The 23,792-nt window shown below is 51.2% G+C and overlaps 1 protein-coding gene across 1 annotated transcript; it reads left to right on the plus strand.

Annotated features, from left to right (window-relative positions):
- Nucleotides 1-77: 77 nt before the first annotated feature.
- Nucleotides 78-23,786, plus strand: NOVA2 (NOVA alternative splicing regulator 2). Its single transcript, XM_059383908.1, has 4 exons — nt 78-225; nt 8,919-9,062; nt 14,250-14,416; nt 22,525-23,786. The coding sequence occupies exons 1-4, from the start codon at nt 141-143 to the stop codon at nt 23,605-23,607; spliced, it is 1,479 nt and encodes a 492-aa protein (XP_059239891.1). The 5' UTR covers nt 78-140; the 3' UTR covers nt 23,608-23,786.
- Nucleotides 23,787-23,792: the final 6 nt, after the last annotated feature.

Consider the following 23,792-nt stretch of genomic DNA (forward strand, 5'->3'; position numbering starts at 1 on the left):
CCCGCAGCCGCCGCCGCCCCCGCCGCCGCCGCCGCCGCAACCCCAGCCTCCCCAGCAGCCGTCGCCGCCGCCACAGCAGCCGCCGCCGCCGCCGCCGCAGCCGCCGCAGCAGCAGCAGCCGCCGCCCCAGGCCCCCCCCCATGGAGCCCGAGGCCCCGGATTCCCGCAAGAGGCCCCTCGAAACGCCCCCCGAGGTGGTCTGCACTAAGCGCAGCAACACGGGAGGTGAGAAAGGGTTGCGACTCGGTGTGGGGGAGCGGGCAGGGGGCCTCGCCTTTCTCCATCCTCCTCCCCGCGCCGTGGCAGGTGCAAGGGCTCTGGGGCGGGGAAGGGCGCCCCTCCCTAGACCCGGGAGCTGAGAGGGGCGTTGGGGAGGGGGCCGGACCCCCTCCCCCTCTCGCCGCTGCCCGGGGCGGGGAGCTTTGTCTGCGGGGAGGGGGGAGGGGGGGGGGGGGGGGGGGTGAGTGTCGGGGGGGGGGGCAAAGGAGGGGGGGCGTGGGTCCTTCTGGGCGGGCGTCTCTGTGTCCTTGAGGGGTGTGTGATGTGACCCTTTCGGGGCAGGGGTGTTCCCGGGCTGGCGTGTCCTGGCGAGGAGGAGGGGAAGGAGTAGAGGAGGCCTGTGGACCTGGAGCTTCCCAGCCTCCCTCCCTGGGGATGTCCTGAGCAAGGGTTGTCCCAGAGGGAGGTGTGAGTGGGCCATGGGCGAGATTGTGCGTGGGGACAAGCTGGGTGGGTGTGTTGGGTGAGATGGTGGAATGGGTGGGTGTGTAAAGCTAGGTGGGAGAATATGTAGCAGGGACAGGTGTGTGTGTATTTGTGTGTATGTGCGCGTGTGGGCCCTGTAAGGCCTGGGTGTGTGACATTAAGGATCATGGATATGACAGGAAAGATGTGTGTGCGTGTGTGTTAAGAAACAGGGTGAGATGAGGGGCTGGGCTCTGTGTTTGAGACCCTCAAAGGGGTACGTGTGGCAAGGGAAAGTGTGTGCATGTCACCCTAGAGGGGGGGCTGTGGCAGTGTGACACATTAAGTGAGAGGGTGTGTGTGACATGCAAGGGGGTGTGTGGGGGAAGCTGAATGGGCCAGCTCCGGGTGTGAGCCATGAGAGGCTGTGTGGATCAAGGAAGGCAGTTCAGTGTGTGTGACACCGGCGTGTCTGGGGTGGGGTGGGACCAGGAGAAGCTGGTGAGGGTATGTGACAAGAAAAGGGTGTGGGTGTGACTCCAAAGAGGCTGTGCCTGGGTGTGACACATGGAGGTGTGCAACAGTGACATCAGAGGGGGCGTGTGCGACAAGGGAAGGTGGGTGTATGACGGGAGAGGTTAGGGCTCTGTGGGTGAGCTGCCCGAGGGTATGTAACAACGGAGGGAAAGATAGTGCCTGTGTGACAGGGAATGTGTGTATATGACATCTAAAGGGTATGAAAAGGGAAGATTGTGTGTGTGTGTGTGTGTGTGTGTGTGTGTCTATAACAAGGGGAGGGGGTGTGTGTGAAATGGTTGAGTATGTAACTAGAGATCTAGAGATGCGGGAATGTTTCTATGTGTGAGAGAGACAAGGGATTGTGTGTGTACGTGTGTGATGTCTGTTTGACAACACAGAAGGTATACGTGTGTAAGACAGGAGGGCCCCCACTGTGTGTGTGACCTGAGGAAGTATGTGTACCAGAGAATAAAAGACAAGCGGGGCGCTCTAGCGGGTGTCTCTCTGGCCAGGGATTCAGGAAGGAGGTAGGGATTTTCAGAGTCTCAGAGCTCAGCCTCTTAACTCCCTGGATGGAGGGAGACCCCAGAGCAGACAAGCCCCTCCCTGCGGTCACCTTGGCCAAAATCTGCTTCCTCTGGCCTTTTCCTCCGGATGGGAGAGGAATGACCTGGGTCAGAGTGCATGCTCCCCACTCCGCCAGGCCCTGTAGTGGGTGGGGTGGGGACCTCCCACCTCCCTCCCCTCCATGGAACACAAGCCAAGTCTTTTTCCTCCATTCCAGCACCACCCTCCCCCTCAACTCCTGCCCAGGTGGGACAGGAATCGGGGACCCCCTGGCTGCCTGTGAGAGGGTGTCCAGCAGAAATTGAAGGAAAGGGAAGTTGGGGGAGGGGTGGGAGGGAGCTTCCTGTCCTTCTTCCTGCTCCCCCCACCCCCAGCACACACATGAATATGTCCCAGCCAACTTCCTTCCCTTCTTCCTGCCCCACTGCCATTCCCAGTGCTGGAGAGAATCAGGGACCCAGGCGGACCCAGGCAGGGACCCAGGCGGTCCCTGGGCGCCTGACCTGGCAGCCCAGCCCTGCCCCTGCTTTTGTGTGTGTGTGTGTGTGTGTGTGTGTGTGTGTGTGGTGGTGGTGGTGGGGCATCTCATCCTTCTTTTAAAGGGGCTGAGGTGCTCCAAATCTGATTGCTCGGGACAGCTCAACCTAACAATAGTCACAGTCAGGCCCAAGTACCTGGCACCTACTAGAAGTCAGGCTCTGAGATATGGGTTAATTTCCTAATACAACACTCTGGGGGAGAGGATTTGAGCTGCTTTTTTGCATGAGGAAAACAGGCTCAGCAAAATGAAGCCACTTTTGCCCAAAGTCACCCAGCTCATAAATTGGTGGAGCTGGGATCTATCCAACCCTGGGCCGTCTGGCTCCAGAGCTCATGTGCTTTAACCCTGGGCATCCTGCCTCCCTCAGCAGCAGGGAAAACTAGGATGAGCCCTTAGGGACCCTCCCCTCCGGGCTTTTCCACCATCCCTCCTGGTGACCTGTGGGGAAACTGAGGTCCGGAGATGCAAAGGGACAGTCCTCCATTTATAGAGACACTCAGGAGACAGCGTTGGGCAAGGATCCGGGATTTTCAACTCAAAATTGAGGGCTCCTTGCGATAATACTGCCATGAGTGGGGGTGCTCTGTTAACCTCACCCCTTTCCTGAGCCTCAAGAGTCACCATCTGTCAAGTGGGAAAATCACAATAATCACAAGGATAATAGTAATAATCACTACCCGTTTTGCGGCTCTCTGCTTTATAGGCAGTAAGTCATGTAATTCTCCCCACACTCTGTGATGTAATAATTAACCACAGTAAATTATAATAATGGCTAATATCTATGGTCTGCAGAGCACCAGGAAGTCTTATGGAAAAGACTCTGTGCACGGCACAGACCAATCATGTACTCCTTACAATTCTTGTATGTTCCCCTTCTTAACAGATGTCACACTGAGGCACAGAAAGGCTAAGTAACTTGCCTATGGTCAGTCAGCTAATCAGAGGCAGAGCTGGGGTTTGAACTTGGGAGACTGGCTTCATGATATGGGTAGACACTATAGTGAACCCCATTTCTGGATGAGGAAGCCGAGGCCCAGAGGGTTGAGGGAGACTTCTGGGGATGTAATGACAAGGCATGGCAGACGGGGTCGATCAAGCTCGGGCCCGCAGAGCCAGCCTGCCTGCCACTCCTGCCTGTTCTTGGGGGTTGAGAGAGGAGATGGGGGCTGTTCCCACTAACGTCTGGGCTCTGGTACTGCCAGACACCATTGGTGGGGAGACAAGGCACTTAAGGACAAGAGGACTGGGGAGAGGGCTGGGAGTTTAATGGAAACTCAGGTTAGGAACTCACTCATCAGAGAGACAAAGGGCTGTAGTCTAGCGGGACAACACCAAGGGATGCAACCCACCCGGAATACAGATGAAACTCTTCAAGGTGTTCCTTGCCCATAGACACACGCACATGTGCACCAGTCTCTCACACACACACACACACACACACACACACACACACACACCTCCTTCCCCATCCCACCCCCTGCCCCGAATGAGTTTCCAGCCTCCAGGTCTTGCTCCCAGCATCCTCGCTGTTTCCCATAAACACAATGTCACCAAAGTTAAGAGCCCCAAGAGTGAGACCTTCCAGGGTCCATCTCATCACAGCCATGGGCTTGGTGTGGGACAATTTATTTCACTGCCCCAAGCCTCAGTCTCCTTATCTGGAAAATGGGAGTCATTAAGATCTGCTACTACCACTCCGGGCTTTTCTGTGGCTTAAATAGGACTGTATATATGATACACACCGCAAATCATCAATACACAGTAGCTGTCGTTACTACGAACGGTGCCACCAAGAATGTCATCGGAGCCTGTTGCGCTGTTGCGCTATCCCGCGGTGCTTCACCCTGTGGAAATCATACCCATCCACCTTTCTTTCACTCAGAGACGGTGTCACAGCTCGAAGATGGCATCACACCTTCGGCATGCCGTTCCCCCCTGCTTCGGTTGTATTGCATTTCTCACGGGAATGGGCAGCACCGTCATTCACAGACTGCCTCACACACCTGCTGTCCCCACCCTCCTGAGCGGTGCTGCTCCCCGCCACCGTGTCGTCTTGTCTTCCACCAGCCACATCCCCACACGCTCCCACAACAGTGTCAACATCACACCCCCTCCGCCTCACACCTCCGTGGAACACACCGATACTTCTGCCCCCAACCCTCAAGCCAGAGCAGGTCCCATAAGCTCGCACCCCAACTTTGGTTTCCCCTAGACCTCCTGTCATTGAAAACAACACACCCCCCACCCCTTCAGCTCTCCCTTTGTCGTTAGTGACCCCCCCTTTAAAACCACCTATCAGGGTCAATTCTCTGATAAAAAGTGTGACTCTTACCACACAGCACCCCAGATCTCTCAGATAGGTTACCATTTTTTTTTTTTTAAGATTTTATTCATTTATTTGACAGACAGAGATCACAGGTAGGCAGAGAGGCAGGCAGAGAAAGAGGGGAGAAGCAGGCCCTCTGCGGAGCAGAGAGCCCGATGCGGGGCTCGATCCCAGGACCCTGAGATCATGACCTGAGCCCGAAGGCAGAGGCTTTAACCCACTGAGCCACCCAGGCACCCCTAGGTCACCATTATTTAAGGAGAGAGGGATATTGGTTGCTTTTTGGAAACTCCAGAAGCATTTCTGAAGAAGGTAGGCACAACAGATGATGGGGAGACTAGTAAAGAGAGGACTGCCCCTTCCCAAGGTGGGAATGCTTGAAGTTGTAGCAGGAGGAAAACCAGCAGGAGAGAAATGGGCACCTCTAGTTCTTCAGTCATGGTCAAGGGTAAAGGGGGCTGCCTGAACCCCAGCGGAAAAGCTAACGGGGTGGGTGTGGAGTTCTGGCATTTAGATCCTACTTCAGTAGAAGGAAGAACTTTTTCACAGGCAGAGCCTTGGTTTCTCAAACCGGGTGGGAGCATGTGAGGTCTGGGGGCTCCGCCTTCAGCTGAGGGTGTGTGTCTCCCCTTGGTGCAAGGCAGGCTGGAAAGAGAGGCCTGGCTTTTTGCTGGGGGACGTGGGACTCACCGAGTGCATTAAAGGGGAGGGGGCAAGCATACTCCCAAATGGGAAAGACATGCAAAGGATTCTGAAGAGGATCAGAGGGGTCTGTTGGCCACAGTGGGGACTACTGTCCTGTGTTCTGAGCTTCTGCAAGTGGGAGATCCCACCTAGTCATTCTCCATAGGAGGCTGGCTTCCGGTCGAGGCTCCTGGTTTGTACTAGTCTGATACAGGGACCCTCAAGCACCCGGAAGGGGCTTAAGAGGATCCATGGACAAACTTTTTTTTTTTTTTTAAACCATTGTATGTTTATATTCTATGCTTTGGAGGGGAAAACATAACCAGCCTTCAGACTCTGAATATTAGCAGTGCTTTTTAGGTGTCCTCTTTAAAGAGGCGCATTTAAATTTTAAAAAGTGAGTGAACTTGGAGGAAATGGTCTGTGTCATGTTCCCTGCTGTGTCACCAGCACCTCAAACAAGGCCTGGCACAGAGTGGGTGCTCAGGAAGGATTTGTTGGAGGAAGGGAGGAAACAGTACTGAGAGGATACATCAAGGGCAAAGGCAAGAAGTAGTGTAAGAAGGAAGAAAATCAGAGAGATGAGGGACAGGTTCTCGCTTCCATCAGTGAGAGCTCATTCCTCCTCCAAGAAGCAGAGAAAGGCCTGGGACATCCTCTAGGGAGGAAGTGATGAAGGAAGTGGGGTCTCCCCTCCTTCTCCCATTGCCCAATGAAAACCTCAGGCCTCAGAGGCTCGTCTCCCCACTTGCAGAGCACTTATCCTGGGCCAGACGCTGTTAGAAGAACTTTGCTTGTGTTTCTGACATTGGTAAATGTCATGATGATAGTGGAGGTGATGATGGCTAAGGTTTCTTAAGTGTTGCACGTGCCTGAGACCAGCCTAAGTACTTTACGGTTTATCACTTAATTTCCATAGTCCCATGAGGTAGTGCTTTCATATCCCTATTTTGCCGATGAGAATACTGAGGCCCCACGAGGTGAGGAGGTTTGCCCAAGGCGCTGCATCCCGTCAGGGACAAAATTCACACTCAGTCTAAAGCTGTTTCTGCTGTTGCATACAGAGATTCCTGGGGAAGGGGAAGGCAGAGGGCACAGAAAATGGGGTGGGGATGTGATCCCAGTTTTCTTCAGAGTAGATGAATACCTTCTACCTTCAAGAAGGAAGTTGGGGAAGAGGCCCTGGCTGGAGAGAAGATAGGGGTTGAAGTTAAAGAAGGAAAAAGCGGATAGAGTCCTTTGTGAGAATGCCCTCCCCATCTTTCTGAGCCTTTCAGGGATGGAGGATTGGTCTCCCATCTCTTTGACAGGTTTAGGGGTGGGGGCAGGCAAGAGGCTGCCTCTGTGAGCCCAGGGAAGAAAGTGAATTCAGGGGGGGTCAGGATGATTGATGGGAAGGCACTCTGGGGGGCTAATTACTTAATAGGTTTAATGGTCTGATGAGGCAAGTTTAAGTGGATTGCCATGGGCTTAGGGCAACCCCTTCATTCTGGACCCCCTCCCCATACCTATGAAACCACATCCAGTCTCTTGCCCCCACACCCCCATCTTAACACATCAGGGATCCCAGAACCTTCAATCTAAAGGGATCAGGCAGAGATGGGCAGGCTTCCGCCCCCTCCCCCCGCCCTGCCCCCTCTTTTACCAGAACAGTTTCTCTTTTATCTGCTCTGTGTGTTGGAGTTTCATGTGAGACATTGAAAATAGGTTTCCTTTGCTTAAAAGAAAAAAAATTTAAAAACCACTAGGGGATGTTTTAAGACCTTAAGCTTTGGAAGCAGAATGGCCTGGCTCCTCCCTTCCTTTCCCCAGTGTTTATTGCATGCCTACTGTGTGCTGGGCCATGGCATGAGTTCCTGGGACACAGGGGTGAGCTCCAGTGGACTTCTGTGGTACCTTGTTCTGAAGGCACAAAACGAACAGGAGAGGATCCATCTCCTCCTCAGGGTTCCAGGAAAGCTTCCAAGAAGAAACAACATTTGAGTGGGGACCTGAAGGACAAGAGGAATTTGCTGTGGGAGGGAAGTTCCAAGCAAAAGGAACATGCAAAGGCCCTGAGGTGGGTGGGAGGAGGGAATGTTTAAGAGGAAGTAGGTCCGATGCACATGGAGGAAGATGAGGACGTGAACCTGGAAAGAAGTACAGGGCCAAGTCACAGAGGATCTAATACTGAGAAGGCTCCAGAATTTCTACCGTATGAGAACTTAGGGACAGCAGTTGGGTTAGAAGGTAGAAGAGGTTAGGCATGTACCTTGAGTGCATTAACGAAGCACTTTACACATGACCAAGAAAACTGGTCCCTAATGAAGAATTACCGCAGCCCCACAAGGGACCACTGGCACCACCTCCCCACCCCTGGGTCTTGGAGACTGTCCTTGAGTGCATTGGTCTTCGGAAAGTGCTAAGCAAGTGAGAACCAAGAACGAAACAGGATTGCACTGGAATCTCAAACCAGTGACTTTCTTGGTGCCCTTGGGCAGCCGACCTTGGGTTGGTGCCTTCACCACCTGCATACCTCAGTTTCCTCCCTCATAAAAATGGAACTCATTATAACTCCTTCACTGGGAGTTGTAGGGAATGGTTGAGGTCAAGCTTGCAAAGCACTCAGCCCAGTACAGGGTCCATATTGAGCGCGGAGGGATCTTCTGGAAACCTAAGTCAGATCCTGCCCCTCCTCTGCTCAGAGCCATCTCTGGTTCCCATGGACCCCATCTCACGTGGAGTAAAAAATTGAAGAGCCTACTGTGGCCCCACCACTACCACCAACCCTCTCAGCCCCTCACCTCCTTCCACTCTTTACCTCTCTGCTTCAGCCCCAGCTCCACTGGCTACCTCACCTTCCCTCACACAACTCAGGCACAGTCTCACCCCAGGGCCTTTGCACTTGCTCTCCCATGGAGGCACATGTTTCCATTCCCACCTCCACAGCCTGAAAAACAATCAGTCATAAGGGTTCAGAGCCTGGACTCTAAAGCCAGGTTACAAAGTACTGCTTTCATAGCATCAGTGTGAAAATTAAAAGAACTAATATTTGTGTAGTACTTGGAACAGAGTCTAGTGTTTACTAGGTTCTGTAGAAGTGTTTGTTAAACAAAGAATGCCATATTCTTGGGGAGGGCTTTCCTGCCCACCGGATCTGACACTACAGCCCCTGCAATCCCCCTTCCCTTCTCCTGCCCCCTTTTGTGTTCTTGGTGCTGACCACCATCCGACATAAAGCATACTGTCTGTCTCCCCCTCTTTCTAGAAGAATGTAGCTGTGTGAGCTCTTGGCTGAATCACTGAAACTCTCTCGGCCTTATTTGCCTCATTTGCCTGCAAAATCAGGGAGTTTGTCTGTTTTCCTCACGGCTGTTTCACTAGAATACTGCCAAGCGTGTGATAGCAGGTGCTCAGTAACTATCTGTGGAATGAATGAATGAATGAGTGAGGGAATGAATGAAGATCATTATGTGTTTATTCTCCCTGCTGCTATTCTCATGGCCATTGCTCCTGTATGTTCCTTTGATGCCAGGGGTTTCCTATGACCACACCATGCTGAGGGGGAAGACCCCTTCCCCGGCCTCCCTTACCTCCCCTCCCCATGTGCCCCTGCAGAGGAAGGCGAATATTTCCTGAAGGTGCTGATCCCCAGCTACGCGGCAGGCTCCATCATTGGCAAGGGCGGGCAGACCATCGTGCAGCTGCAGAAGGAGACAGGAGCCACCATCAAGCTCTCTAAGTCCAAAGACTTCTATCCGGGTGAGCCCTGGCCCAGGACTCTGCCTTTGGCCTCCTGTCTCTCCCACCTGGGCCCTGGATAAGGGGGAAGAGCTGCCCTTGGGGCAGTCATAGTGATGGGGTTCTCCCCTCCTCCTAAGGGGACAGAGCTGCCCTCAGCCCCAGGGGCCAGGCCTGAGCAGATGGGGGTGGGGGCAGGGCAAGACAATGGGCCTGCTGCATATTCATGAGCTCATTTGCATGATGTGCTGGCAGATGTGCCCCTTCCCACACACCTGCCTCTTTGGGTCAGTTGGAGTTGCTGGAGGGGGGTGGGCAGGGAGGCAGGTGTCAGGGTGTCCCTTGGGGTTGGGGGGCCAGCCAGCCGTGTTGCACACTCCCCCCCACACACACACTTCTTTTCCCTCACTCTTTCCCTTTGGATTTCTCTGTTACCCCATCTTGCCCAGTTTGAGTCCCACTGGTTTTCTCTATCTGCGTCATTCTTCCCTATGTCTCTCTCATTCTGTTTCCGACTTTCCCATCTCTTGCTCCCCAAGTCTCCATTCCCATCTACCTCTCTCTGGCTCCTCCTGCTCTTCTTTTTGTTTCTATCTCTCTGATTCTGTTTGGCTGTCCCCCACCCCTCGTCCCCATCCGTCTGTCTTGTCCATCTCTGTTTTCCCTCCTCTCTCCCTCCTCTCTCTCCCCCTTCTCGTCTTCCCACCCCTCGCCCCATCTTTTTCTTGCCCTCCACCTCGCATTGTCTCATATATTTCTTTCTCTTGCTCCTTAACCCTCTCTGGCCAGTCATTCACTCAGCCAATATCCAGTAACACCCCCTAAATGATCTGCTGGATTGCCCCTCATTTCTTCCTGACTCTAGTCACCCACCTCTCCCTTCATGTTTCTTTCCCAGTCTCAACCCCCACATACTTTTTCTCTCCTTCCTCCAAACCAGCCTCTTTTCTGCCTCTCCTCCAGCTCTCTCTCTCTGGTGGCCATAACATTTCCAAGTCCCCTCCCTCCCTCTACTGTCCCCTGCTTTATCTGTCACCCCCTCTAGCTCCCCCTCCCAAGACCAGTGCCTGGGCTTTGACATCTAGAGATGTCCCCCAGGAAGGGCCCCCAGAATTGCATCTTTGGACCAGAGCTGATTCTAGTTCATCCTTAATCCCCTTGGATTTTTTAGGTCAAACACCAAAGCTGGAGCCCAGGGTCAGGACACATTCATATTCTCTCTCTCTGTCTGTCTATCTGTCTCTCTCTCTCTCTCCCTCCCTCCTGCCTCCATCCACCCTGCCGCCCATCTCACTAAGCAGCTTTGGCAAGAGGTTTAGGGAACTGTCCAGGGAACCAGGCACACACCCCCAACCCTGCTTTCCTCTTCTACCCTGGCCCAGTTTCCCCCACACATCCCCTAGGCCACAAGATATGGATAAGACCTCTGCTTGGGGCATATGTCCGAGGACTCTTGGTTCCTTATGCTTGGATCACATTCTGTGACATGAAACACATCGTCTCCTCCCAATTCAGTGACATAACCCACAGGCCAGGCATCTGAGAACCCCAGAGGATGGGACAGTCATTGGCTTTCTTGGGCCAAATACTATTCAAACAAGCAACATGAGCCAGCATTTCTCCCCAGCCCCAGGAATGTGTCCAGCGCCCCTTCCCCACTGCTGACATGGAATTTTCGGATCATAAAGCTTGTGCCACCTCATAGATTCAGGACATGGCCCCACACATCCTAGTCCAGCCCCTACGACTTCCTAGGACCCACAGGAACACAAGAAATGAGGGTGCTACCGGTTGAAAGGAAGAGCATTTTTCACTTTGCTCCTGACTAACACCCTTTCATTCATTTATTCAACCTACATTCTCTGATTACCTATTCTATGGACAGAGATGAGGACAGCAGTGACTGAGATATCCCCCCCTTTCCCTCACAGATTCCACGGCCCAGTTGGGAAGACAGACTGAACACCAGCAATGACCCAGCGTGGTCAGGGCTAGGACAGGGATGCTCAGAGAATGGTGGCAGCCCAGACAGGGCACCTGACCCAGCCTGGAAAGGTCAGGGAGGGCTTCCTGGAGGAGGGGCCCAGAACAATAAGTAAAAGTGAGCTAGATAAAAGCAAGGAAGAGCACTCCAGAAAGATGAACTAGCATGTTCAAAGGCTGGAGGGGGAGTTTGTTCACTGTGACTGAAGCAGACAGAGCAGATGAGAAATGACAATGGTGAAACACACAGACAGATGGACACACACATACACATGCATGCACACACACACACACACTCACTCACTTGTGTCTACTACATGAAACAAAAACCTACCTGACCGTTATCCCCAAGAGAGGGGCAGAGTACAAAGGTTGTCCCCTCCTTGGTACAGGAAACGCCAAGCCCCAGACTATCCTTCCAGATCATTCATAGAGAAACTGAGGCCCAGAAAGAAGCAGGCATTTGCCCAAAGACACACACAGACTTACGTACACGCACTCAGATACCATAGTGATTCCAAACTGCTTCTGATTTGGAGCATTTGCCTAAAGCTCTGTCCCCAGAAGAAAAGCACAGACACACAACACACACTTTTTAAAAAATTACTGATGTATAATATTGCCTTAAAGTACAAAATCTTGAGAGATTACTTCATAAATCCATACATTACTCTTTTTTACTATCAAAAATATGATAGCAAAAACGGAGTCATCTTATGCTTTCTTCCCAACACACGCACCAGCACACACACAGTCTGCATACCCCACATCGAACACAAGGGTGGCTCAGTGGTTAAAAGCTCAGACTCTGAAGCCAGATATCTGGGTTCCAGACCCTGAACTTCCACTACTGGCTGAGTGAACTTGAACAGATCCCAAACCTTCTCTGTGCCTCAGTGTCCTTAGCAGTAAATTGAGAATAATAATAGCGCCTACCTCCTACATGAAGTGCACAAATATATACGAAGTGCTTAGAATAGTGCCAAACGCTTGGTATTTTGTAAGCACCAGCTGTCATTATTGGACACTCTTTCAGAGGCTAACCGAGCCCTCCAAAGCCCTCATGGACCCCAGTTGAGAACTACAAAGTGTGGGAAATCCCAGACTCCCTGAGCTGGAAGGGAGCCTCGCCATAATGGAGAGCAGACCCATTTAAGCCAGGCTCTCCCTAGGGCCCCCCCCCTCCAGTTCCCACCCTGACCCACACCCTTTCCTATTTACACCCAGACGGAGGCAGCCTGCACGCTGACTCACCCTTGGCTCAGACCAGTCCATTGTTCTGGGGTTGGGGGGAATAAGTGAGGAACAGTGGCCCAGAGGAGATGGAGGTTATCAACTATCCAAGTGCCCCCCAAGACAGTGACACCCGGACATATGGATAGACTGGCATGCCAGGCTGAGAGATGCCAGTGAGGGCTCAGGGTGGGGGCACCAATGTGCTGCGCTAGAATGCCCATGGGAGACTGGACCCTCACCCCCAAATGTCCCAGACACTCAGGCACATGGAGCCTGGCACGGGCTCAAGACCTTTTATAGATCCAGGGAGCTAACTGGTCCCTACAGGCAGTCCCACCAGAGAGAGAGACAGACAGACACCCACTCTACACAGCAAAAATGCACAGCTCGACCAGGCGCACACACTTTCACACCAGCCGGTCACAGTAGAGCTGTCTTTGTCTGGCGGTAATGCATACAGACACACACACACACAGACACACACACACCAGTCCTCCTGTCATACTAACGCTTGAGTCTACTTTTCGTCTCTCTCTCTCTCTCTCTCTCTCGCTCACATTGACACACACCAGTGATAGAACCTTGTCTGTCTGTCTCCTACACACAGGCTCACGCACATAGACACGCATGCCACACACCAGGCACCCAGATAATCTTTCGAACACTGTAAGGTGTCTCATGGTTTTTTTGCTGCCAACGCTCATGCTGACATCAGTCTCAAAGTGATAGTCATTCATCATACAGCATCAGCACGGCTTCCTGAGATCCTTTGTTTCTTTCTCTCAAACTCTCCTGAACAAGCAGCTCGGTCTCACAAATGGTACACACATAACCTTGAACATCGCAGTGATACTCAAAGTCTTTCCCATGAACAAGAGTGCATACATGGTTACTGGATTCACTGTGTCGTGCTGTCGGTTTACAACTCAGTCTCTCCCACTCTTTCTCTTATACACGTACACAGCTAAAGACAACTGAGCCATTCCAGCCCAGGTATACACATGCATGGACACCTGCTCATACACACACACACACACACACACACACACACACACACCACTCACCCAAACAGCCACACAGATATATTTGCACTGGTCAGCTTGTCACCCAGGCTCTATCCCACACACATATCCCAACATCACCCAGAGCTGGTTTCTCTGTTCCCCACTGCCTCCCTACCTCTAGTACACACACATATGCACGCAGAGTGAGGGTGCCTAGGTTAGAACCACAGCCAAAATCTAGACACTCTCCAGCAAAGGCATCCATCCCACTCTCCTTTCTCCATCCCTGAGCCCCTACCCTTCCCTAAGTTGCCTCTGCTCTCCCTGTCCATACCCTTGCCCTCCCCCACCCTTCAGCCCTCCATCTGGTGGGTCCAGGCAGGCACTCTGGTCTCTCTTCTGCCTCCCCCATCCCCCAGCCCTTCCCCATCCTCTCCAAAAGCCCAGAGGCCTTCGCTGCAGGCTTTCAGGGGTTGCTACGGCAACGGGGCTTCGTCCCTCGTCCCCCTGGGGGTGGGCTGAGGACCCGGCCAGCCAGACCGATAAGGGGGTTCCAGTTACTGTGGCAACCGTTGCAGGCCTGAGCTCTAGTCTTCTGGGGTGGGGGGGGAGGTAGTGAGTGAATGGTTGCCCCAGCAACCAGGAGCCGGCAAGGACTGGGAAGAGGCAGCTGAGCCCTGTCTTCCCTGCCCAGGGCTGCTGTGGGCATCGCAAAGCACTTAAGCATCATTCTTCCATCCCCTGGGGTTGTTTTGGGGGAGGGACACAAAGTGCAGATTATAAAACAGGCATTCCACTCACTTTCCCAGCTACCCATCATGGCCTGGGAGTCCATGCCAACTTCCCCAGGCTTACCATGTGCCCTGGGCCCGGTTAGGTCCACTTTCTAGATCTAGGTTTCTCTTTCCATTAAATGGGGCCTGTCTCCCAGGAATCTTCTCATTCCTGTGTGATGAGGGTGCCCTCTCTCTCCCTTGCTCAACAGGAACCACAGAACGAGTATGCCTGGTACAGGGCACAGCAGAGGCCTTGAATGCTGTGCACAGCTTTATTGCTGAGAAGGTCCGAGAAATCCCACAAGCAATGACCAAGCCTGAGGTGGTCAACATCCTTCAACCCCAAACCACGATGAACCCCGACAGAGCCAAGCAGGTCAGCAGGGGCAAAGACTGGGTTTCTGTAAAGCCGGTGAAGTTCAGGAGAAGATACTTCTCCCATATCACTGGATTACTGTGGGAGTTGAATGGGATAACGCTGATAAGATATTTGTCAAGCAAATACATGGTAGTAATTAGTTGTATTAGGTAGTATTAGGGAGTCATCCTAGGGACTCCAACCTCTTAGAGTGGGCTTGATGCAGAGACGGAGTGAAGGTCTGGGAGAATTTGCCCTAGATGCCACCCCCCTAGCCCCCCCCCCCCCCCCCGCACACCTTATCCCTCCTTCCTGGGATTCTCTAGACCCTTTCCTTCCTTCCACCTCATCCCATTGTCTCCCAGAGCAACCCGCCTCCCACTTCCTGTTCTCACCGGAAGTGACTTCATTGACAACCCATCCACATCCAGAAAAGTTTAGAAATGGCCTCATACTCCCTCTCTCCTTTAATTATTGTATGGTGTAGCCACCATTTGGGAGAAATGGGTATTTTGCTAGTGAGAGAGGGGGCAGGTCCTTCTCCTACACAGCCCTCTCTAGGAGGGATGGAAGGAGGAGGACAGCGCCTCTTGGTTGCCTCAGTTACGGGGAAGCGGTGGCGTAGGGGCGTGGCAGGGAGCGGACCAATCAGTACCCGGGCCTCTCTGGTTGCCATGACCACGGGGTTCACCGGGCAGGTGGGCTTGCTGCAAAGCCCCTGGCGTGGCCCTGGGTGGGTAGGAGGGAGAGGGCAGGGGAACTGTGCACACTCCCCATTTTCTTCCCCTTTACCCACTCCCAAATACTTGCAAACACGACGCAGAGGGGCAAGAGCCCCTGGCAGGAGGACAGGACCCTTATGAGGGTTCCTTAACTTCTGCCTAGAAACAAAGACCAGAGAGAGACTCTCGGTAAAAGGAATCCGGAATTCTTAGGAATTCAGTTACCCTGAGATGGGAGAAACCACGGACCTGAGTTCCCCCGAGCTCCTGGGGAAATGGTGGGTGGAAAGCCCTGGAAGAATGCTGCCAAGCGAATCATTCCCAAAAAAGACTTGGGGCTTGGGGCTTGGAAAGTGGCTGCTGTCCTTGGTGCTGAAGCGGCTCTGCCGGGTCTCTCCCGAATTCCTTCCCACCAGCAGGCCACGCCGTTTACACGGTGGCAAGAATATCACCTTTTTCCTCCACCTTGGTCGCGGCCACAGAGGGCTAAGAGTTCATGAAGAGTCTGCACATGCTTCAGGGAAAATGGGGTCAACACCGTCTGCACCTGATCCTTTCACCCCTCCCTCTAATCCACAGAAACTCTGAGATAGTGGAATCGAAAGGTTATAGGACCAGGATTTTTCCTCTCCTTATTCATTACTTAGGGGGCTCTAAAGAATGAAAGAGATAATGGCTGAAGGCTCTGGAGTCAGATGTTGAGTTGAATTTTAGTCTGATAACTTATTTCTTTACCTGGGCGACCTTGAATAAGTGACTTGATTTCTCCATGCCTCATTTTTCTCACCTGCAAAATGAGATTCATTATGGCACCTACTTAAGGGCAGTGATCAGTGTTCACTGTTGTTTAAAAAGCACTTAGCATGAATTCCTAATTCATAGAAAGTTCTCCAAAAATGTTAGCTGCTGATATTATTATGGGATTTTTAAGTCAGGAGACGGGTCTACTCTCTTTCTACATTGGACTTGCTGTGTTACTCTAGGTTCCTTTCCCTTCTGTAAGCCTCAGTTTCCTTACTTTACAGTGTGGAAGCTGGGCCAAACCAGGGATTATAAATTGAAATGCCTCCAAGATTCAGCCAGGGAACATAAGAATTGAGGACTCTGGCCTCACCAGAGAGATATGATGCTATCCCTAAAGGGGGCAGCTACTATTCAACTCAACTCAATTCTTACCCTTTGGGAATGTAGACAAAGTGTTGCCACATCTCACAAATTTTTCAGAAGAAGCCAGAAATATTTGAAATCAACTGATTTTTAAAGGTTGGCTCAACCTTAAAACCACTATGTGGCTGGGGGCTACCTGAGGCCCAAGGACCCCCACTTTGCCACCTCTGGGTTATACCAGTGGTTCTCAGCCTTGGCTGGTATCTGAATCATCTAGGTGTCTTAGAATCCAGATTCTTGGTTCCCAGCCTAGAGCCACTGAATCGGAATTTCTGGGGTGAAGGCTTGGAAATCTGAACATAGATTCTGGACTGGGATCAGATCCTGGCTCTATTACTATCTGTATGACCTTGAGCAAGTTACTTAACCTCTCTTGCTTCTGTTTTCCAAGCCATAAAATGTGATAATAATAGTGTCTGCCTATTCTTTCTTGTAAGGTTGCTGTAGAGATTAAGTAAGTGACTATATGATTATGAAAAGTGTTTGAAAGTGTTCATATAGTGTTTGAAAGTGAAACACCATATGAAAGTGTTTACCAAAGGGTCGGGCAAATGGAAGGACCGTTAGCTGTAAAATTATTACTCTACTATTACTATTTGAAAATCTCCACAGACTTGCAAATCAGGGGAACAGATGTTCTCTGAGGTCTTTCTGGCCCTAAAACTCCTACAATTCTATGGCTCTGTGATTTCAAGATTTTTGATGTACATTATTCTAAGACTCTACTGTTCTGACTGATGTCCTGGCACTCCAGGATTCTATGAAACTGCACCTGTGATCTCTCTGAGATGCTGTGGGTCTACCACCTGGGCCCATCAGGAAGACAGTTAACCATTGCCAAGGGCTTCCCATGTGACAGGCACTCCAGTCATTGAATATTCCCAATGGTTGTATGGAATAGCTGTGGTTACATCTGTGTTGGGGGAGAGGAAATGAGGCACAGAAAGGTGAAAGCATTTGCTCTCACCATTTTTGGTGAATAGTTAATTCATCCTTTCTTTTTTCCTCTGAATGCTGTATCATACTAAATACCTTTTGATTCTTAGGTCTGGTTCTAGCCTCTTGACTTGCCGGACTCTTTTTCTGATGACGTTTTTGAATATATAAATTGAGATATTAAAAAAATTGAGATATAATTCCCATACTGTATAGTTCACCATTTTAAAGTATACCATTTAGTGCTGTTTAATATATTCACAAAGTTGTGCACTGATCACCTAATGTAATTCCAAAACGTTTTCACCACTCCAAAAAGAAGCCTTACATGCTTTGGCAGTCACTGTCCATTGTCCCAGCTCCCCCTTCCTGTCCCTTCCAACCAGTAACCTATTTTTGGTGTCTATGGATTTGCCTATTCTGGATGTTTTATATAAATTGAATGACATAACACATGGCCTTTTGTGTCTGGCTTCTTTCCCTTAGCGTACTGCTTTCAAGATTAATCCGTACTGTAACATATATCAAAACCTCATTCCTTTTTATGGCCAAATAATATCCCACCATATGCATTTATCACATTTTGTCTGTCTATCAGTTGATAGTCATTTGGGTTGTTTCTTTTAGCTATTATGAAGAATGCTGCTATGAACATATGTGTGGGTATGGTTTTCAGTTCTTTGGAGCATATACCTATGGATGGAATTGGGTCAGATGATAGATCTAACCTTTCGAAGAACTGTCAGACTATTTTTTAAAACAACTATACCACAGATGTGAGATTTAAATCCAGGTCAGCCCATGGAGGTAACAATGACAACAACCATTTCTTGAGCATCTACTATGAGCACATATTACCTGGACACTCACATAGCACCATACGCTCAGCACATAGTAGGTGCTCAAAAAATGTTGCTTGTTTGACTAATGGATAATGATCTGCCTGTCCATAAGGGCCAAGCAGAAACATAGCTAAGGGGCACTGGTCCCTGAATCAAGCTCATCATTTCATGAATGATCTCAGTTAAGCTTCATAATAAATCTGTGGAGGAGGGATGGATATCCCCATTTTATAGATGAGAAAACTGAGTCTCAAAGAGGTTAGGTCACTTGCCCAGCATCAGTGGTGGAGCCAAGATTTCCAACCTGAACAAATGTCTGGAGAGTCCAAGGCATTCACACAGTCTTTGCTGAATGCATACCAGGCATTCCCCTAGGCACCGAGAACCCAGTAGTAAACAATACAGACAAATATCTCTACCCTTGTAGATCTAACATTCTTTCATGTGGAAACCAAAAACAAGCAAGCAAATAAAAAAGTCAGAGAGTGAAAAGTGCTATGACAAAAGACAAAGCAGAAAAAAGAGGGGGAAAGAGTCCTGGGGCATTTTTTTCTCCTTTTATTTTGAAAATGTTGAAGAATAATACAATGAACTCTCTATACACTGCCCTTAGACTCAGTAAGCATTAACATTTGCTTTATCTCTTTACACACATGAACACACACAAGCACTTGTTAGCTTTATTTGCTTGGTTGTTGGGTGGTTTGTTTGTTTTTGCTGATCCATTTGAAAATAAGTATAGACCTCGTGACTCTTTATCCCTCAGTTCTTGAGCATGTGTCTCCCAAGACTAAGGATGTGTCCTGTTTTGTTATGTTACTGTTATCGCACCTACAAAAATTAACACCAATTCCATGCTCTCGGTTAGTAAAAAGTTCACATTCACATTGTTCCAAAATATGTTATGTCTATAAAGTATTTTCCTATCCAAAATTCAGTATTTCTGCATTGCATTGACTTGTTAAAACTTATTAGTCTCTTTTAATCTAGAATAGTCTACTATACATGTATTTTTAAAGATTTTTTTTAAGATTTTATTTATTTAACAGAGGGAGAGATCACAAGTAGTCAGAGAAGCAGGCAGAGAGGAGGAAGCAGGCTCCCCGCTGAACAGAGAGCCCGATGCGGGGCTCGATCCCAGGACCCCGAGATCATGACCCAAGCCGAAGGCAGAGGCCCAATTAACCCACTGAGCCACCCAGGCGCCCCTAAAGATTTTTTTAAAGTAATCTCTACACCTAACATGGGGCTCAAACATACAACCCCAGGAGCAAGAGTTACACAACACTCTATTGACTGAGCCAGCCAGGCACCCTATCTACTATATATTTTGAAGATAGAGTCAACAGAATTGCTGATTGGATATGCTGAGTGGCAGGGAAAGAGAGGACTTATAAGTCTTGAGTCTGAGAAGGGAAAGGGTGCATTTCCCACATACTGAAATGAGGAAGACCATGGTAGAAACACATCTGAGCAGATGAGGTGGTCCACTTTGGATTTTTTTTTTTAAGATTTTATTTATTTATTCGACAGACAGATCACAAGTAGGCAGAGAGGCAAGCGGAAAGAGAGGAGGGAGCAGGCTCCCCGCTGAGCAGAGAGCCCGACGCGGGACTCGATCCCAGGACCCCGAGATCATGACCCGAGCCGAAGGCAGAGGCTTAACCCACTGAGCCACCCAGGCGCCCCTCCACTTTGGATTTTAAGTTTGAGGTGTCCATTTGACATCATTCCAGAGATATGAAGTTAGCAATTGGATACAAGTCTGGAGGTGTCTCTGCCAGGGACATAAAATAAGCAAATAAACAAGCATCAATAATTGGGGTGGTAAGGCCTCTTTGTGCCTTAGTGCAAAGACCTGAATGATGAGGTGAGCCTCCTTTTCTGGGAAGGAGCATTCTAGGTGAGGGCATAGCAGGAGCAAAGGCCCTGAATCTGGACGAAGCTTGCAACTTGGAGGAACAGCAGGGAGCCTAGTATGCCTGCCATGGAGTCAGCAAGAGGCGGGGAGGGAAAAGTCGAACTCAGATCAACAAAGAACAGAGCAAGTAGAGCAGTGCTTCTCAGGCTTGTCAAACCCCATGCCCTCTTTCTCCTACAAATATTTTCCCAGCCCTCTTTCCTCTGAAATTACACACACACACACACACACACACACTCATTTCAGTGCATGGAAAGCACATATAATGTAGATGCATTACCTATCTAAATCCCTTAAGATTTTCAACAGTTTTATTAAGATATTAATTCACATACCTACAATTCACCCACTGAAAGCATGCAGTTCAAAGTTATTATATTCAGAATTGTGCATCCATGCCCACGATCAATTTTAGAACATTTCATTTCCTCATAAAGAAACCTTGATCCCCTTAGCTAGCATTCCTCAATCCCCACAGCTCAGCACCAGCCCCCAGCCCTAAGCCACCACTAATCTACTTTCTGTCTCTATAGATTTCCCTGTTCTGAACATCCATATAAACGGAATCCTACAATATATGGTCTTTTGTGTCTGGCTTCATTCACACAGCATGTTTTCTAGCTTCAACCATGTTGTAGCCTGGATCAGTACTTTGTTCATTTAAATTGATTGCCAAGGAATATTCCATGGTATGCGTGTATAATTTCTTTATCCCGTAAGACTTTTTTACATAAAGGAGAAATGAAAGGAAGGTGATGTGTTATGAAATGAGATGAATTTTAATAGGTAAATGTTACATGTTACTACAGCAGATGTAGTACCATAGTTAGCTGCTCGCACCTAACACAGTCCGAGACAGTGACAAACACAGTGAACCAGGGTGTCTTATCAGAGATGCAAATAAGACACATGGCATTACTACTGTTATCATGGTTGTTTTTTTTGAAACGATGAACCAGTCTTGGTAAATTTCAGAACAAAATGAAGTACAATCTTCCCTTCCTTGACAGATTAGTTGCATTCCTGGAAATTTCAGTAGCTCTTAACCACGTGGGAAAAAGAAAATACTCGGCACTTATATGGATCGTGGGGTTCAGGTCTGGGCTCTGAATTTTATAAACGGACTTTTTGCCAACACGAATGTCCAGGGAGTCACTTAAAAAGTCATACGGGCGGACGATTGGTCGGTTGGATGTTGTAAAGAACTGACATCCAAAGCCCAGGCCCACAGCGTGCCCGCATCTGCCCCCTCAGTCGTCATGACAACCAGAAGCTCTCCCACAAATTTCCCAAACAACCCTGGGGTCCAGCTCAGAGGCAGAGAGGGGAGGCGGGGGCTTTAGCGGGTAGAACCGGCAGGTGTGAGAGGATTGAGCAAGAGGAACCTATGTGTAGAAGTGCTCTTGGATATGCCAAAGGAGACTTTTGGTTTTGAAAGCTCCCCCTCCCCCACCCCCAGAATTAAGATAGATCAGATTTGCAGCAGCAAAAGATGGGCCTTTCTGCACCCGAGAAGGGGACCAGTGTATTTAAGTGCCCAATCCTCTCAGATGTGAGGTTTATCTTCATTTTACAGCTAGGACAACTGCATTAGATTGCTAGGGCAGCCGTAACAACAGACCGCAGACCGGGTGGCTTAAGCAACAGAAATTCATTTTCTCAATAGTTCCGGAGGCTAGAAGTCTGAGATCTGGGGCAGGGCTGGTTTCTTCCAAGGCCTCTCTCCTGGGCTGGGAGATGGTTGTCCTCTTCTCCGCATTCTCACGCCGTCTTTCCTCTGTGTGCGCCTGTGTTCTAAGCTCTCCTTCTTATAAGGACATCATTCCTTTTGGATTAGGACCCACCCCAATAACCTCACTTAACCTTCATTGCCTCTTTAAAGACCCTCTGTCCAAATGCTGTCACATCCTGAAGTACAGGGGAGGGGTGGATCAGACTGCAGCATCTGAATGTCGGGGGCAACAATCTGACCCATAACAAAAAGAGGGTTAAGCGCAGTGACCTTGCCAGTAGGGTGGGAAACACCACGGAGCAGGAATCCAAGAGGCCAGACTGCAGCTTCTCCACAATCTGGGTAACCCTGGGGGGAGTCCCTTTCTCTCCTAGGTCGCAAGTGACTCCTCTGTAAAATGAGACTTAATGACTCCTTTTCTGGGGCTGGGAGTCAGAGTGTTTAGTATTTCTAGAAGGCATGAACACCAGTGCAAGCTGGGAGCACCCGCTGTCCTGGAGGGCACCCACTGGGTTAGCCATTAAGTCTTTAAGGTGCTGGAGGGAAGGGAAATCCCAGGGGTCCCAGGGACACAGGACAGGGTGCCTGAGAACCTACCAAGAGAACTTGGAGTACTAGCTCTTTTTTTTTTTTTTTTTTTTAACCAACCAATATGAAAGTATTTCGCTATTTTTTCAAGGGGGCACAGCGGGCCTGATCTGGGCCAGGGGAGAGCAGGGCGAGTGAAGAGTGCAAGGCCTTGCCTAACGTTAAGGTTCAGTCTCCACTCACCGTCCTAAAGACCCTCCCTCTCGCCCCACACGCAGGCCAAGCTGATCGTCCCCAATAGCACCGCGGGCCTGATCATCGGCAAAGGGGGCGCCACCGTGAAAGCCGTGATGGAACAGTCGGGTGCCTGGGTGCAGCTGTCCCAGAAGCCGGAGGGCATCAACCTTCAGGAGCGCGTCGTGACCGTCAGCGGCGAGCCGGAGCAGGTGCACAAGGCCGTGAGCGCCATCGTGCAGAAGGTACAGGAAGACCCCCAGAGCAGCAGCTGCCTCAACATCAGCTACGCCAACGTGGCTGGCCCCGTGGCCAACTCCAACCCCACCGGCTCACCGTACGCCAGCCCCGCCGACGTGCTGCCCGCCGCCGCCGCCGCCTCGGCCGCTGCCGCCTCGGGCCTGCTGGGCCCCGCGGGGCTGGCGGGCGTGGGCGCCTTTCCGGCCGCCCTGCCTGCCTTCTCAGGCACCGACCTGCTGGCCATCAGCACGGCGCTTAACACGCTGGCCAGTTACGGCTACAACACCAACTCCCTCGGCCTGGGCCTCAACTCGGCCGCGGCCTCCGGGGTCCTGGCCGCCGTGGCCGCCGGTGCCAACCCCGCCGCCGCCGCAGCCGCCAACCTCCTGGCGTCCTACGCGGGGGAGGCTGGGGCGGGGCCCGCCGGAGGGGCCGCCCCGCCTCCACCCCCGCCCCCCGGAGCCCTGGGGTCCTTCGCCTTGGCCGCAGCCGCCAACGGCTACCTCGGGGCCGGAGCCGGCGGCGGGGCGGGCGGTGGGGGTGGCCCGCTGGTGGCCGCCGCAGCTGCAGCCGGGGCCGCCGGGGGCTTCCTGACGGCGGAGAAGTTGGCAGCCGAGAGTGCCAAGGAGCTGGTGGAGATTGCGGTGCCTGAGAACCTGGTGGGGGCCATCCTGGGCAAAGGGGGCAAGACGTTGGTGGAGTACCAGGAGCTGACAGGCGCGCGCATCCAGATCTCCAAGAAGGGAGAGTTCCTGCCTGGCACGCGGAACCGGCGGGTCACCATCACAGGCAGCCCTGCGGCCACACAAGCCGCTCAATACCTCATCAGCCAGCGGGTCACCTACGAGCAGGGAGTGAGGGCCTCAAACCCCCAGAAAGTGGGATGAGGCCTGTGGTGTGTGCTCCCACCCTCCTCCCGGCCCCTTCTTCCTTCTCCTCCCCTCCCCCACCCCACCCCCAACTCCTGACCTCAGCTCGGGTGTAGTCCTGCTCCTGGGTGTAGTCCTGCTCCTGGGTGTAGTCCTGCTCCTCGTGGGAAGGGGCTGGGGTAGGCCTGACTGCACCCCCCCCC

The sequence above is a fragment of the Mustela nigripes genome, chromosome 17, assembly GCF_022355385.1.
Source record: "Mustela nigripes isolate SB6536 chromosome 17, MUSNIG.SB6536, whole genome shotgun sequence".
Taxonomy (NCBI): Eukaryota; Metazoa; Chordata; class Mammalia; order Carnivora; family Mustelidae; genus Mustela; species Mustela nigripes.

Bases quoted from the DNA above. Each gene is read 5' to 3' on its own strand.
- NOVA2 (XM_059383908.1), top strand. From the start codon at position 141: ATGGAGCCCGAGGCCCCGGATTCCCGCAAGAGGCCCCTCGAAACGCCC. The intron at 226-8,918 runs GTGAGAAAGGGT...GTGCCCCTGCAG, and splicing joins TAAGCGCAGCAACACGGGAG to AGGAAGGCGAATATTTCCTG. The intron at 9,063-14,249 runs GTGAGCCCTGGC...CTTGCTCAACAG, and splicing joins GTCCAAAGACTTCTATCCGG to GAACCACAGAACGAGTATGC.